Here is a 15930-nt window from a genome sequence, read left to right as displayed (position 1 = left end):
TCAATTTTGTTAGTCACCTCTTAATGTCGTCAAAAAGTGTATCCTTCTGTGATAGTTTGTTCCAATTGATTTCATTTCCCTTAGAAGAAAGGGCCGATCTGAGCTTATTTCCTCCAATGCTCCAAGTATGTCACAGGATGCCTGCGTAGAAGTCGAACGGGTGATAGGGCCGGCATTCGATTTTACGTCACCAGAGAATGCGGGAAGCTGTAGCATGACAGACGTGCAGTCGCGAACAATGGTAGTGCAGCAGCCTGGGATTGGCAGCACCAGAAAAGCGGCAAAGGACCCTCGGCTCTTTCTGTGCCGGTTGACGGTACTTTGAGTCTCTCCGCCAATACAAAGTCACGGATGCGAAGGGAATATGCACTCACACGTAGCCGAGTGGCATGATTGACGTTCGTCAAGGGCCGTCAATCGTGCATTTGGCCATCATGCCTAGCGATAACCATGCCTATCGCTAGTTATGTCTTCGCCTTTTCTGTGAACCGAATTTATCAATCTATTTCGAAAGCGAATCAAAATGCTGAATAACCTTTATTAGACTTAGCCATTGAAGTCTTTCGGCTGGGGCGGGCGGACACTTCGTTCCAGGCAGCCAAGCGCCCTGGGCACACTCCGAGCCCTGTCCGCTAGTGCTATCCTATACTCAGACGCGACTGGGCTTTGAACTTCACGTCGGTTGCTGTGTGCGTTGGCGGTGTGGCTTCCCACAACCCCACGATCCCAAACAATGGGGTGTTGAAAACTATTTAGTATTGTGGCCAGTTGTTTCCTGCAGATGCACAAGTAGCAACCGAAGGTGTGGGCATGTCAGAAATGGCGGTGATGTATTGGTCCCGCTATGCGAAAGCATGAGAAGTTGGAACATTCATCTGTTTGCCTGCAACATCTGCTGAACCACAACTCCTCTGCTATCTTCTTCGAAATGTCGCCTAGTGGAACGTGCCGTAGTAGAGGCTCTGATGTTTTGTGTACAGCTTGGGGAAAATTTTATTGCTCTGAACAGCGTCACCACTAATAGTCCGGCCGCCATCTTCGACCTAAGTACAGCGATCAGAATTGTGGCTTTTGCCACTTCCGGTCGCTTATAGGCTTAGCGTAAAAGTAACCGTATGTGGAAACACAGTGGTCAATAGGGCTGGTTTGTTGATTTGTATCTTGAAAACTATTTATGCGCTCCGGAAAAGGGCTGTGGCTGTACGAATAGCATATGGTGTTTGAAACCCACGCTCGCGTCACTGGAGACAACATAGATATGACCAACGCCATAATATGTCCAGTCATCTTTACTACTGCTAATGTTGCGCTGATTAACGGCTCTGTTTTAAACAGCGTTACGCAATAAAATAGCAAAAAGTACCAACATTTATTCGCTGCGACATTTGTGTTTCTACTAGTGCACTATTATTTTTCCCAGGCTTCAGCAACAAAATGGTGCTCAGTCGGCTGGGTTGGTTGATCTGCATCTCCAAAACTTTTTTAATGGTAACGATAGACAATACAAGATAGAAACAACAGGAGAAGGCGCTTGCTCGGTGCATTACAGTACCTTATTATAGCACTATACCTTCACCGTCGTCATCATGATTTTCATTTTCACCACTGCATACAAGGTGAAAAAGGGAGAGCCGGGAAATAAGCTTACATATTATTACTAGGAGCCTTATATATACTTCAAACGCACGTCGTGTGGTTTGGAAATATTAGAATTTATGAAAGTTTAGAGTTGCCGGGCAGTAGCACCCAGTAAGGACAGTGGTCTTATTGCACCGGGATCCTCTCCCCTGTGGGCGCAGCAGGAAAGGGCAGCGGTTGAACGAATAGTGGATTGTGTTAGACGACCATTTATATATATATATATATATATATATATATATATATATATATATATATATATATATATATATATATATAAATATAGTAGAGGCTATCTCTCTCTCTCTCTCTCTCTCTATATATATATATATATATATATATATATATATATATATATATATATATACCGTAAAAGCTCGTTTATTCGAACCGCAAGGGGAAGCCGCTTCAGTTCGAATTAACGAAAGTTCGAACTAACGAAAGTGAAGGAGGGCAACAGTACACTGCGATTTGGAAGCAGTAGGGCATGTCAGAAATTTGGCGTGTCAGAAAGTGATGGCGTGTGCCGCGGGCACACGCCATCTTCAAGTTGAAGCTCTGGGTCCGACTGTGCCACACCACCGATGTCCACCGAAACGAACGTTAGCCGAGGCTTAACACCATCACAATGAATCGCAACGGCCGATACCTCCTAAGCAGAAAACAGAGGTGCACAACCGATGAAGACTGCCGAGACAAAGACGCTGAATATGTGAAGGCGGCGAAGGCCCTGCTTCGTTGGTTCTTGATTGCAAGCGCAGCTGCGACGTACTTGATTCGCTGTGTTTTTGGAGCTTGCCGTGCCATCTCCGCACAACATTAACTGCTGTACAAGATTTGCAAAGCCTCCGAGATTCGCAACGGGCAAGAAGTCTCGGAGGTTACGTAGAACGGAGAGGCGGCAGCCGCCGCTGCCTTCTGGCTGATCCCGCGTCGGTTAGATTTTTGTCCGATTTTGCCTTCTCTCGCCGTTCTCTCCGTTTCGGAGGCAATACAGCCTTGTGTGTAGGCAGTAGACGCGTTTCTCTGGCCGTGTGCCAGGCGAGCGTAGTTCGAATTATCCGTGAGGGAACCTTCTCGCGTTCGAATTAACGGACGTTTTTATACATAGACTTCTATGGAGCTTGGCCGGACCAAATCGTACAGTTCGAATTATCCATAAATTTGCATTATTGAAGTTCGAATTAACGAGCTTTCACTGTATATATATATATATATATATATATATATATATATATATATATATATATAGAGAGAGAGAGAGAGAGAGAGAGAGAGAGAGAGAGAGAGAGACCATCAAGATAATGGAGCCTAAGAATTGTTCCACCCTTTTATTTGTTTTCCACTTGGTCATTATTTTGCAAAAGTTGCAGTGTTTAAAGCTTGTTTAACGGCAAAATAACAGCGAAATGAATATCTCGATATATATCTACGTTATTTGAATTTTCCCTTACGCCATGCAGCAGAACACAATACTGCCACTGCTCAAATTCGTGATGTACGAGGCATGTAAGAAGTCGCACTACTCTCTCAAATATCGCTCCGCACAAGCTATGCCGAATAGCACGTCCCTGCGAAGTCCACGCGTTATGCGGGAGTGAATATGCACCAGCACGAGACTGCCTGAACACATATGACAATACTTCGGTTCCTCAGTGCCGGATAAATTGGCAAACCATTTTTTGCGTGCAACTTCTGAGCGAAATAAATTACGCCAGCTCCATGCGCATTTCCGTGAATGCACTACTGTGTTTCACGGGAAGTTTGACATGGGGCGTTTCCGCAGGACGGGCAAGATAATTTATATTTGATTCGCAAAAAATTTTTGCAGCCAATATTTACCTTGTGCATGTGATTCGAACGGGATGTGTAATTTCGGTCATGAACAAACGTAGCTTGGGTAAACTGAGCAGATGATATATTTATAATGACTCTGTCGCTATTTTGAATTACCATAACGTGAAGAAACAGTCATTATAAATATGCTCCGTCATTCGGCAGTCATTTTACTAATTTGGTGTGCGTGCAATGTAGTCTGCATCACTACAGCATAAAATTGTGTAAATTTTACATATATGTAGACAGACTGCAATAATTTGTAACTGGAAAAGCTACTTTAAGATAAACGCGCTTGTTTCATAGCGTCCTACAGTAATCTCTTCTCACTTACAGAGCCTGACAGGACAGAACCGTTTTATTGCAAGTGGCTAAAGCAGTCTTCATAGACTAACGGTCTGATATCACCAGCGCATATATCGCAACAGCAAACGTCATTTCGCGTGTCACGTGTATTCTGAGAAGACACATGTGGCAATACGCTGTCTGTGCATTGAAAATTTTCAATGTGTTTTATATGTCATTCCTTCCCGCTACCGGAAACACACGTACGCCACTAAATATTATATAATTGCCAGCCCATTTGATCTGTTAAGACCTGGCAGGTAAATAAAGAGTACAATCTCGCTACTATTCTCCACTACTTGGATATGCGAATTTTTCTTATTCATGTAGAGACATAGAAAATATTTCTGACGCTTCAGTTGATGATATTTCATAGTGCTAACTGCCTCCATGTAACGCTGAGTGATAGCTAATAGCTGCATAAATGTTACGAGCCAACGACCCCTAATGTACACAAAGAAACAGACCATTTTCGGCATACTAACATCTACATCCAAGGCAGATAGATGTCTTAGGCCACTTTCTATAGTGAATGCTAAATATTGACGTTTACATAACGGAATAACTATTCCCCTAAATTAAAATATTGTTACGCGAGTGATTACAGAATGCTATTGTTAAAGATGTGAAGAATGTAATAATGTTTTCGGTAGAAATACCTTATTAAAAATGCATGTCATTCCCTACGAAGTCCATGCACAATATTCATGTTTATTTTCTCACAGGATAAACTTCGACTGGGCACCTGGAGGAAAGGGACGAGAAGATCCCGTAGAAGGTTTGTGACATACAAGTATCCTTAAAGCATAAATTAGGCTATCGACGTAGATATATATTAGTCTGTCACAGCAGTTTCGGCGCTTGCTCTCTTATTGATATTGCAGTGTAATATGCCTTTACATTTTAGATATGTACTTTCGTGCAATACTCCTACGGTTATAATCGTCGGCACCCTTAAACATACTGTAGTGTTAAGCTTCTGTGATGTATTTGTATATACAACCTTGTGTACTTATTTCTATCATTGTTACACAACTTTTTGTGTCGCGATCGGGAGAAAGCGATGCGAGTAGAAGTTTCTCCGCGTGCTTTTGCGAAAGGTCAACGTTGAGAATTGTGCTGCATATTGCATACCAAATATTGTAAGCAATATGTCCTACATGACATGCTCGAGTGTTATGCACTTGTTAGCTATATTCTTTGCAACACGGCTAGCAATCTTAATTCAAACTTTCTAGCGATGGAAAAGTAATATAACATATCTATTAAAAAGGCTTCCGCAATAAAATAATTGAGAGCTGATAAACTCTCTCTGGGCTTTTGAAAACATATGGACTAGCTTCGGAGTGCGCGTATAGTGCGATTATCAACGGAGTACACGGCCTTATAACAAAGTGGTAGGTAGCGTTTTGAAGGGAGAGAACGCTTGAGACTAGCACAGATGAAATGTTAATTAGCGACATACACTGCGTCTGCCAAGTGAAATGTAAATCATGGTGCGTTGTCTTTGCTGCTGCAAGCCACAAACACGTTGTTGCTCAACATATCCTAAAAGGCGGATTTCTTCACATTTTATTAACTACTTTGCTAGACACTTGCACTTTCATAGCTTGCAGAATAATTCACGCCTATTTACAATGCACAAAGAGTCATTATTAGAAATATTGTGATACGTATGGGTAATATGTGGTTTCTACATAAAGAAATATGGCGTTAGTTACGCAAGGGAATATTCTGCACGAAAATAAAAGGAAGGCTACTTTGAATTTTATTTCTGTATGTGTTTTGAACGTTAGCTACAATGTACTCGCTCTTTTATTCAATCCAATGGCACCAGAAGCAGGTGCTGGCGTGCAGGCCACGCACTTTTGATCATTCATTATTATATGATATTATTACCTCTTGCTACTCAGTTTTAATGTATAATAATATGATTGCGACCGCGTGTCAATTTCTGAGTGTTAAGAATCTTCTGCCATAACTTTCATTTCGTGCTGTCAAATTTTCAGGAATTTCATTTTGTTGAAGTATAGTTGGGGTTTTTTTTTTCTTACGTCCACGCTTAGCCTGCATTTATACAATAGGAACTCGCAATGAATCTTTTCATTCAAGCGGTTGGGTGGGTTCCCATCATTTTTTTCATGAAGCTTCATCAGTTGCATCAACAAAAGTTAAGTTGATATGACATAGTAAGTATCACTTGTGGTCTTTACCTAGCGCTTAGCGAACTCAATTTTTTCATGCAGCTATTGCAGGATTTTTAGAAATTCATGATGATCAAAATACAGATTTACGTCAATGTGAGCCCAGTACGAACATATTTATGAGCGCTAGGACTATATGTAGTAAGATTGATGCATCGTGAGTGTTGCCATTTATATTTTGGCATTCAAGTGTTTGTAGCCGAAATGCACGTTTCAGACAAGCTCCCGAGCTGCTAGCCACAAACGGCGATAACTGTGGCAATAAAGTGACTCAGCATATGTACCACTGAGTACAAGTGAAATGCGAACAGCGGGGCGTGTGGCTGATACATAAATAAAGGTACAGTGCAGGTACAGTGCAGCGCTGTTCGCCCTATTTATTTATTTATTCATTTATTTATTTATTTATTTATTTATTTCACGTACTTTCAAGGCCCCAAGGCGTTACAGAAAGGAGTGGAGTCAAAAGAAGTAATGCAGTAAAAAATACAAACAAAAAAGTATCAACAAAAAATATTAACAAAAGGCAGTCTGAACGGCGGTCTTGAAGTTGGTAGGGTCGGTGATGAGTGCAATTGAGGCGGGAAGGCGATTCCAGTCCGTGCTTGTCCTGGGGATGAATGAGTCACTGTACCGGTTAGTACGGCACAATGGCACCCCGATTTTAAGGCGATTCCGGTGAGCGTTTTCTGGAAGTTTTCTAATGCTGCCGCGGCAGTGCCATTCTCACTTCTTACGGTGCGAATGGCACGGTTATGGTGATTAGCACAATTGCTGCATCGGTGGCATGATATAGCTGATCAGCGCCCACTTTCCTAACATGCATTGCTTTACTTTTGTGCTTTTCTTTCCTCGATTAAAGCTGCCCGCGCCAAATCGTACCTTTAGTAGCACCAAACGTGTATTACACTGTAGGAGCAATAACCTTGCTAGCGACCTTAAGAGTAATCGCAGGTAGGAGCGTCACTGCATTGGCGCAGCAAGTTTACAAGCTTAAAATAACTGCAGGTGATGCAACGCAGTAGGACAAAGAGCACCGGATTTCGCGTCAAGACAACATGACCATGCAGGTGTACAACAATGGCTGGAAAACGCACATTTTGCTTTCAGTTATGGTTTAGGCACACGCTCGGCTGTTCGCGTTTAATTTGTATTTAGTAGTATATCTCCTATGAAATTTGCAGGTATGCAGCTCAATAAAGCGTGACAGGAAAGATTGAATGGAATAGCATTCTTGGGTTTTACTTCCCAAAACCAAGATTTTTTGATGAGGCGCGTCCTAGTGGGCGACTCCGGGGTAATTTCGACGTCCAGGGGATCTTTAAAGAGCCCCCAATGCGCGGGACAAGGTGGTTTTGGCGTTTCACCCCCCCCCCCCCTCGAAACAAGGCTGACCCGGTCGGAATTGGACCACATTATCTCGTTCTTATTAGCGCAACACGTAGCCCTGAAGCCACCGCAGTGGGTAGAGGGAAGATTGAATAGATGTTCTATGAACATCCTGCATTCTAAAATCAACATCTTTTACCGGTCACTTATGTCCAGCTCCGATATCCTTTCAATTTTACAGCAACGTGAGATGGATGGGACTTAATCTGTTGTACGTATTTCCGATGTTGTTTCGAGAAATTCAGATATCTAGAGGATATGTGTAATCTGTACAGGGACATTAAAGACGACAGGACATGCGCATGTCCGTGACAAGATCCAGCGCTATGACTTCAGTTGATGCAGCGAACAACTAGCCCAAAAATCTGCACTTCTGAACCTAGTTGTATTTTCCACCTTTAAAGAAGTGTAGGAAAGACATTGGCGCTTCGTCGTGTAATTCATCGAAACTTTCGCTTTCATAACCGCACGCGAGTATGCCTTCAGTGCATCCCGTAAAGCATTTTCTGCTGTGCTGACACACTGCCTTTTGCCACTTCCATTATATCGTACCCATTCCTTGCACCTTTACTAAACAAGATGTGTCAATATATGTAGGCTGAATGGGCCTTGCTCTTCGTGTGAAAACTTTCCTCATTAAATTGCATTCAGCGACCCTTTCCTTTAAAGCGTGGTTGAAGGAAGGATAGAAGTTGCTCGTACCGTGGTCAACCAGCTGTCGTCTATGTCTTAAATCTTAAACAGTTAATTATTTTGTAGATTCCGCGGTAGCGGTATTCTATGAGACATTCTATAAAAGTAATCTGAAAAAAAAATACATAGACATTACACCATAGTCAATTCGTTTCCTAGCGTCTCAAGGATGTAGCGGCCCTTCTTTTGACACGTCTATTCTGTTCGGACTACTTTACCTTTCTTCTCTCCAGCTGCGTGCAATTTGCATATTTTTAAACTAGGGCTAAATTTAACTGGGACACCTGGAATGGTTACGACACCGTCCTAGAAGTTCAAGCACAACGATAACCCTTACTGTCACTGTCACTGCTTTGCCATTTGGGAGAAAATGTCAGCTTTAAATGGAATATTTTGTTATGTATTGTGCAGGTATGTCACCAACTTCTATTGCATTAACTAAATGCTTACTCATTATTCTTCAACTCATTTTCCGTATGCTGCATCCGATTTGCAGAAGAGGACATCGACGCTGTTTGCAAGGCCGTCACAAAACAGCGCACGGCGTCACGATCGTTTTGCGCCCTGTTCATCAAGCGCTTATTAAGCCTCCTGCGTAGCTGGGATCTCTACCTTATCTTCTTCTTGCTGCCACTTGGACTGCATGCGTTACTCACGTGGCAAGCGCCACCACCAGGCGCGGTGAAGGCGTTCCGAAGTGGCAAAAGCAGCCTCGACATCCCCATTAAACTGGGAGTCCACTTCCCCGACACCGAGGTCGTGCTTGGCGAGTCACCAGCCACCAACGTAAGCGAAAAACTGCGGGCACTCGTGGAGTCCGAAAGCTGCAGTGTGCGCTCCACAAGAGACTTGCGAAAGGAGCTCCACGAGATCATGGAGCGCGACTTTCCAACCTACATCAAGACTTACCCAATGGCCGTTGCATTTAATGCTACCGCGTGAGTGCATCGTCTCAGTCTATACCGCTGCGCATTGTTGCAATGATCGCACACTGTACTTCAAATCACGTTGAGTACGAGTTCTGCAACGCGCAAGCTATGGCCGGAGCGACCCACAGGAGGGAAATTCAAGATTGATCTGTTGTACCAGTGCACATACCCCCTTGACTTAAGGCAAAGCGCAAAAAAAGGCATGTAGCACAACAGAAACGAACGAAGCCACAGCGCTACCCTATAAAATAATTTACACTGGTAAAAGTGAGAAAGGGTGCAAATGTGTTTATAACTCACACCCTGAGAATGTATCTTAAGCAGCCAACAAACAAAGACGCCAAGGACAACATAAATCGGGCGTCTCGGTTAACCTCCTTGCTTCTCCTTCATTGCATAACGAGGATCTCGAATCTGGCAACACTGATGCTTTCAGATAGCGCGTGTGGGTTAATTGACCAATTTCCTTCGCCCAAAAAGATCACGTACTCGTGACGCCTGCGGCAGAAAGGATGTTCCACATCCACCGCCAAGGTATGTTAGTGGTGACGCTGTCTAACACTCCAGGGTTAGTTCTCGTAGGGAAACATAAATACCCAAAGAAAGTGGATGGGAAAAGAACACCGCGGTAGCTCGGTTGGTCAGAGCATGACACGCGTATGCCTAGACGTGGGATCGCTCCCCACCTGCGCCAAGTTGTTCCTTCATGCACTTTCACTTCCAGTAATTTATCATTTCTCTAATTCAATAATTCCGCATAAGTAATTTCTCCAGTAATATACTTGGTGTCTTCGTTAATTGGCGTCTTATGATATGATTACTGAAAACCGGTCCCTTCTGATAATGCCCTTTCTTCTCGACCCTTACGGTGTAATTTATAAACACATTTACTCCTTTTTTTAATTTAAGGGGTGCGAATTATTTTACATTGCACTAACAAGTGACTTTTCATTGCCCGTGGTTACCACATAACTACCACTTTGCGCTTTGCCTCAAGGCTTGCAGTGCCAACTAGCCCACCAGTCTGTTCTCTAGAACCCCCATGCTCTCCATCGCCGGCTCTCTTAGCGGATCGATAATGCACAGACCTGCCGAGCAGCTATTGCTGCAAGATAAGAAACAAATAACGAATAAGATTAACTACGAAGCCAAAGCAAGCAATGCGCGATCAGTAAGCACGCTGCGCTGTGGGCTAGCGACGTCTGCACTGCTCGGCGGGCCAGTTTTCAATGCCTCCAAGAAGTCGACTAAGCGGAGCTCATAATTATGCGCATTGCAGGAATGGCCTCCACATTTTATAGAGTGCAGCTCTTAGGTGCCCTTTTCTTGCGGTGAGTGTCGGCGTCCCTTGTAACCAAGAGAAAGGGCACAGGCGAGGATCAATGAGAGAACGCCGAGCGCAGCAGGAGATGAAAGACGACGATAGTGAAGAGAGCGCGAGAAGGAAAGTGGAAGAGTAGGGCGCAGCGGAACCACGAGGTAAAAAGTGTAGGAGGAGGATATGGCGATAGCGCGAGAAGAAAAAAAACTGGCTGTGGCTTAGCTAAGGTTAAGCCCAGGATGCGAAACATACTAGTCTTTATTTTAACGCGACAGCGTTAAGGAGCTCGTGTCGCAGAAAAGCCGGTGTCGTCGGCGTCGGCTCAGGCGTGCGGCGCTTGCTCAGGCGCACATTTCGCTGTCGCGCCGAACGCTGCGTTGCTCGACGCTCACCGCGCCCGATGCGGGGCGCGTAGTCGCTGCGCCGCAGCAAAGGCACCTATAGAAACAGTCTCTGTTGCACGCCGCAACCTTCGCTTCTCATTCCAACGAGCAGCTCTGTCTCCAGGAGGCATCTCACCTCGTGAGTGTCTAGCAGAGGCAAGCGCAGCTGCTTATATACCGCCGCGACGCCGCGAGCGACGGCGCCAGTTGGAGCCCCGTTTCTCCTCTGTCGTGACGTCATGGTGTCACGTGGTATTGAATGCGAAACCGCCGCGCCTGAGGAGCTGGGTTGAGCTCTCGTAATATGCTTCGCATAAAAGACATCGGTCCTTACAGTCTGTGAAGAATGACGGGCAGCGAAGCTCGCCGTGCTTGCACGCGCACGCTCCATCGGTCAGGCGTACATGACGGGCCAGGCTCATCGATGGACGCCCGATCGGTCTTAGCAGCTTTCCGCCGCCGGCGCGTCCATTCTCTCTCACCCTCCAGTCGTCGCTCTAGGAGGACAGGTTACTCCTCTTCCGCGCGCACGAAACGCGTCCGTCCCCTGGAACCGCTCAAGAGCAACTGCCGATAGGGTCGCTTGACGTCACTGCATAGACAAACTCACATTGGACGATACGTACGTGCGCAGTTATTAGACAGTTTTAGCTGAGCGTTTGCTTGCGCTCCGCTCCACACACGTTTCACGCGCACTGATGGCTGCATAGAATGCATTGATTTCCCTTATCTAACAAGCGCGTCTCCCAGAGACGTCACTGACGTGCTCTAAGCCTGGCGGTAAAACGATTACGAAAACAACTACACGCTCCCTGACGCACCGCTAAATCACGTTCCTAGCGGAACGCGGTCAGCGTCCCACGTTCCGCTGCCGCTATTTGTGCTGTGCGCACGCGCGTCAGAGTTCCCGGTAGTGTTTTGCTGAGCGGCTGCGTGCCAATTGTTGTGAAAGGCCGGTCTGAGCGGAGCGGACCGTAAACGCTCTGCTAAAACTCTCTATTACTGCCTTTACACGCACATAGTTGCTATCGCGGCTTGCCTCCACGTGATGGCGAGTGAACGCCACGGCGAGAAATATAGGTCATGAGTCGCTCGACTTGACGCTTGCGACGAGCGCACTAGGATGAACAATGGGCCAGCTACGATAGGTTTGGATAGTTATGCTAATGAACCTACAAAGCTAGACGGCCTTTTACACGAGCTCTTGAAACAAACATTTTTCTTTGTCGGCGCGGTGGTGTACACGCACGGACACAGAAAATTTGCCGGTGCAACCATATACAGCTTCTTTGTATAGGCGTAGTTCCGTTCAAGACAGGCCCTGCGGTGAGGACGGCTACAATATGGCGCCAAAGTAGCATGCGTTGTTTAAGAGACCTGTGTGCGGCAGCTACTGTGAATCGCGCCCACTCGTCACTCCCCCACACGCTGGATCTCGCGATCTCCCGATTAAAAAGGCAGTCGGGCCACACTTCGCTCCGTTTGCAACGGGCTGCACGAGGCAGATTGTCCGCGTCAGCCAATATATTACAAAATGAAAAGACGTGCAGAGTTGCGATAAAAGTTCGCATTAAGGACTATCGCAATTGTCGGTGAACTTTTTTTTTTCTTGAGAGCCTCGCGCAAGCCCTTCTTCATGTGCCGCCGGTCAAGCTGAACGCGACCATACGTTGATTTGAGCTGCTTAATATGTATTCGTTTCCTAACCGCATGCGTAAATTCCAGCGTTTCCAGCAGCCGGTGAGGCCAGTACCGGCAGAGAACCGTTAAGCTGTTGCCAGTGCGCATGCGCACAAGTGCGCAGCTAGCGAGTGCTGTTCCGTTTGGCGAAACTACATGCTAAGCGCAATCTTTTCAGTGAACCAGCAGCAGGCTGCGGGCCAGCCAAGCTAGCGCGCAATACAAGGGTCTGGCGACTCCGGCTTGACATAGGGCATGCTCTTATCCAACGCCTCCTATATAGCACAAGGCAGGTGTTCTTTGATCTGTGACGTCATGCCACTTTGCCCGACCGCCATACCAGTAGAATCTAACGGGAACGCTCAGCAGTAGGCCGCCGTCGCATCGACGTCACCACTTTGGCGACGCCGGGCATGGCAATGACAATTTCAGTCCAGGAGCACAACGTTATGAAGCTGGGTGCACAGACTTGCCATCTAGGAGGTGCTCTCAATTGCGTCCCCGGCTGCACCAGAGCATGAAAAACGCGGCTGATGCAATCACTGCACCAGACGCGAGACTGTAGAGGGTCCACTTTTTGTCGGCGTAGCGTAGCAGCGGTGGGTGTGGCGCGCCCCCGTCCGTTTACGCCGGTCTATATTCTCGCCTCAAATTAGGGCGAACAGTCAGTGACCTAATGACGACAGTTTAAAACGACAAGTGTTCACTAACAAAGAAATCATTCCCTCAGAAAACATTCAATATATGCACGGCCAGAAGCGCTGTGCTTAAGTCGTGGTCTACGAGAAATCAATTTGTTGGAGTTAAGGAAGTTTGGCTTTCGCATCTATCACCATTTTCCTTTCTTTAATAAGCACTCGAAAATCGTGTTTAGTAGAGGCACTGAACGAGGCTACGTACCACGCATTCATAATTGTCGTGCTCTGAGTTTTAACACTGAGAGAATGAAAGACCTGGAAAAGGAAAGACGCAGCTCAAACGTCCAACTGCTTCGTAGTTTGTGATTCATCCTTTCTTTTCGTGGTCTTCGAATGTTTCACTGTGTAATGTGCGCGGAATAGAACCATAAACGTTCAAAAATGTAAACCGATTTTCTATCGTGAACTTGCTCTATATATCATGGACCATTGAATTAACGGTGCGGTCGTGGATTTTACCGTACTTTCTAGTCTTCTATAATTTACGGTAAAAGAAATAACACAAGAATGGAACATTCAGAACAAGATTACTCTTGCTGGAAGACTATTGCTCGACTATATAGGGTAACCCAGATGTTACAAAAGTTGTTCAAAGAAAAAAATATAACATTGTGCGCGAAAGTATTGTAAGACCTGCGGTGTTCGGTCAACAGAACTATGAGGACCGAACATCGTAGGTCTTACAATTTTATCAAGCGTTTTTTTTTTAATCTTTATGTTCGTTCAACACCTCGGCTAACGAAAGCTGAGACGTGCAGTTTACGCTTGCCCGACCTTGACATATAATTCAGGCGTCGCTGTGGACCCGCCGTAGTTGCTTATTGGCTATGGTCCTGTACTGCTAAGCACGAGGTCAGGGGATCGAATACTGGCCATGGCGGCTGCATTTCAATAGGGGCGGAATGCGAAAACCCCCGTGTACTTAGATTTATGTGCACGTTAAAGAACCCTAGGAGGTCCAAATTTACGCAGCTCTCCCCCCGCCTCCTTCCGGCGTACCTCATGATGATGAAAACGTTTTATTTAAAGGAAAAAAGGGAGAGGGGAGTTAGGAGAAGGGTGGTCGGATTCCTATTCCGGAATTCCGTTGGCTAAGGCCGCCACCCTAGCTCTTTCCACGAGGGCTCGCTGGTCCTTGAGGGTTGAGCTGGACAGGGCTGCCTCCCATCCTTCCCACGTTGGCTGTTTTATAGTTTCTAAGGCACTATTAGCCTGGCAGGCCCATACCATATGGTAGAGATCTGCTTTTTGCCCGCAGAATTTACATTCGGCTGAAAAAGATTGTAGCTCAATAGCATGCAGCTTCACTGGATTATTAAATGACAGGGTTTGTAACCTTCGTAAATGGCATTCCTCCGATTTGTCCAATCCCTTAGCTGGGCCCGGGTATTTTCGTCGCGATAAGCGCAAGTGTTGCAATACGTCTGCATAAGTTATTAATGGCACTGGGAAGTCCGAGTCTTCGGGGAGGGAGGAGGAGGGACCCCGGGGGAGAAAAGCTCGGGCGGCAGCGTGTGCACGCTCGTTTCCCTCTACACCCTCATGACCTGGCACCCAGATCAGCTCTTTGCGCGAAGCAAAGACCCCAGATTGTTTGAGGATCCTGCAAGCTAGCGGCGCAATTCGGCCCCGCGTGTAATTTCTATAGGCAGTTTGCGAGTCTGTAATGATGTATTCTGAACTAGGGTGCGAAGCCGCCATAGCGATCGCCGCCTCTTCCAATTCTGCAATTTCCCCGTGCCGAACAGAAAGTCCATTGCCCGTCTGCCCTTGATGCACCACCGATATTGTGGAGACTCCTCCCACCGGACCTGCAGCATCCACGAAGAAGGCCCCCTCTAATTTAGAATAGATCTGGTCCATCTTTTTGGCTCTTGCCCTCCTCCTTGCTTGATGATATTCTGGGTGCATGTTTTTAGGAAGGGGCAGGGTCGCGAATTTGCACCTCCACTCTTTCGGAATGTCTTGTCGTGTTGCCGTATAGTAAGGACAGCCGATATTTAGGTCCTCTAGTACCTTGCGTCCTGTCTTTGTTCCTGCCAATCTGGCATATTGACTTGATAGGTGGGCCTCAATTATCTCATCTATTGTATTGTGCACCCCCAACTGCAATAAGCGCTCTGTAGATGTTTTGACCGACAGTCCTAGTGTCTTCTTATATGCTGTTCTGATCATGACATCGAAATGTTTTAAATCGCACCTCCTCATCCGAAGGTACGGAGCTACGTACACAATTCTGCTGAGTATAAAGGCTTTGACCAACCGAAGAGTGTCGTTCTCCATCATCCCTCTCGTTTTATTGGTGATACGTGTGATCATTCGTAGTACTTGTTCACATGATGTACGGAGTTGAGTGATCATTGCTGCGTTGACACCCTTGTTGTTAACCAATATTCCCAGGATACGCACCGTCTCCACCTCAGGGATCGCAGCGTCGTGCACCCTAATTTTGACCGGGGCTTCATCTTCTCGTCTGCGCATGATTAGAAGTGCCGATTTTTCCGGAGAGCAGCGCAGTCCGCACTCCTCGGCATATTTTTGGACTGTCGAAGCAGCCTCTTGGAGCGCCTCTTCCATCTGCCCCAGACTGCCCTTCGTCACCCAGACCGTGATGTCATCTGCATAGAGGGCGTGCCGAATTCCCTCTATGCGATCGAGTTGCTCAGGCAAATTTATAAGAGCAATATTGAAGAGCAGAGGGGAGAGGACGGCTCCTTGTGGCGTACCCCTGGTGCCCATAGGGATTGGCTGGGACCTAAAATCTCCAATTTTTACATGAGACTGTCTGTCTAGTAGGAAGTCTCTGATGTATTC

At 46.1% G+C, this 15930-nt stretch overlaps 1 protein-coding gene across 1 annotated transcript in view; it reads left to right on the top strand.

Annotated features, from left to right (window-relative positions):
- The window catches only part of LOC135897950 (phospholipid-transporting ATPase ABCA3-like), a 162000-nt gene that overhangs the window by 99570 nt on the left and 46500 nt on the right, over positions 1-15930 (top strand). The window contains exons 16-17 of the mRNA XM_065426664.1: positions 4545-4597; positions 8602-9043. Of these exons, the coding sequence (XP_065282736.1) occupies positions 4545-4597; positions 8602-9043 (495 nt within the window). The remainder of the gene's footprint in view (positions 1-4544; positions 4598-8601; positions 9044-15930) is intronic.

This window comes from Dermacentor albipictus, chromosome 10 (assembly GCF_038994185.2).
Source record: "Dermacentor albipictus isolate Rhodes 1998 colony chromosome 10, USDA_Dalb.pri_finalv2, whole genome shotgun sequence".
In the NCBI taxonomy this organism is placed as follows: domain Eukaryota; kingdom Metazoa; phylum Arthropoda; class Arachnida; order Ixodida; family Ixodidae; genus Dermacentor; species Dermacentor albipictus.
This window is presented reverse-complemented; position numbering and strand designations above follow the sequence as displayed.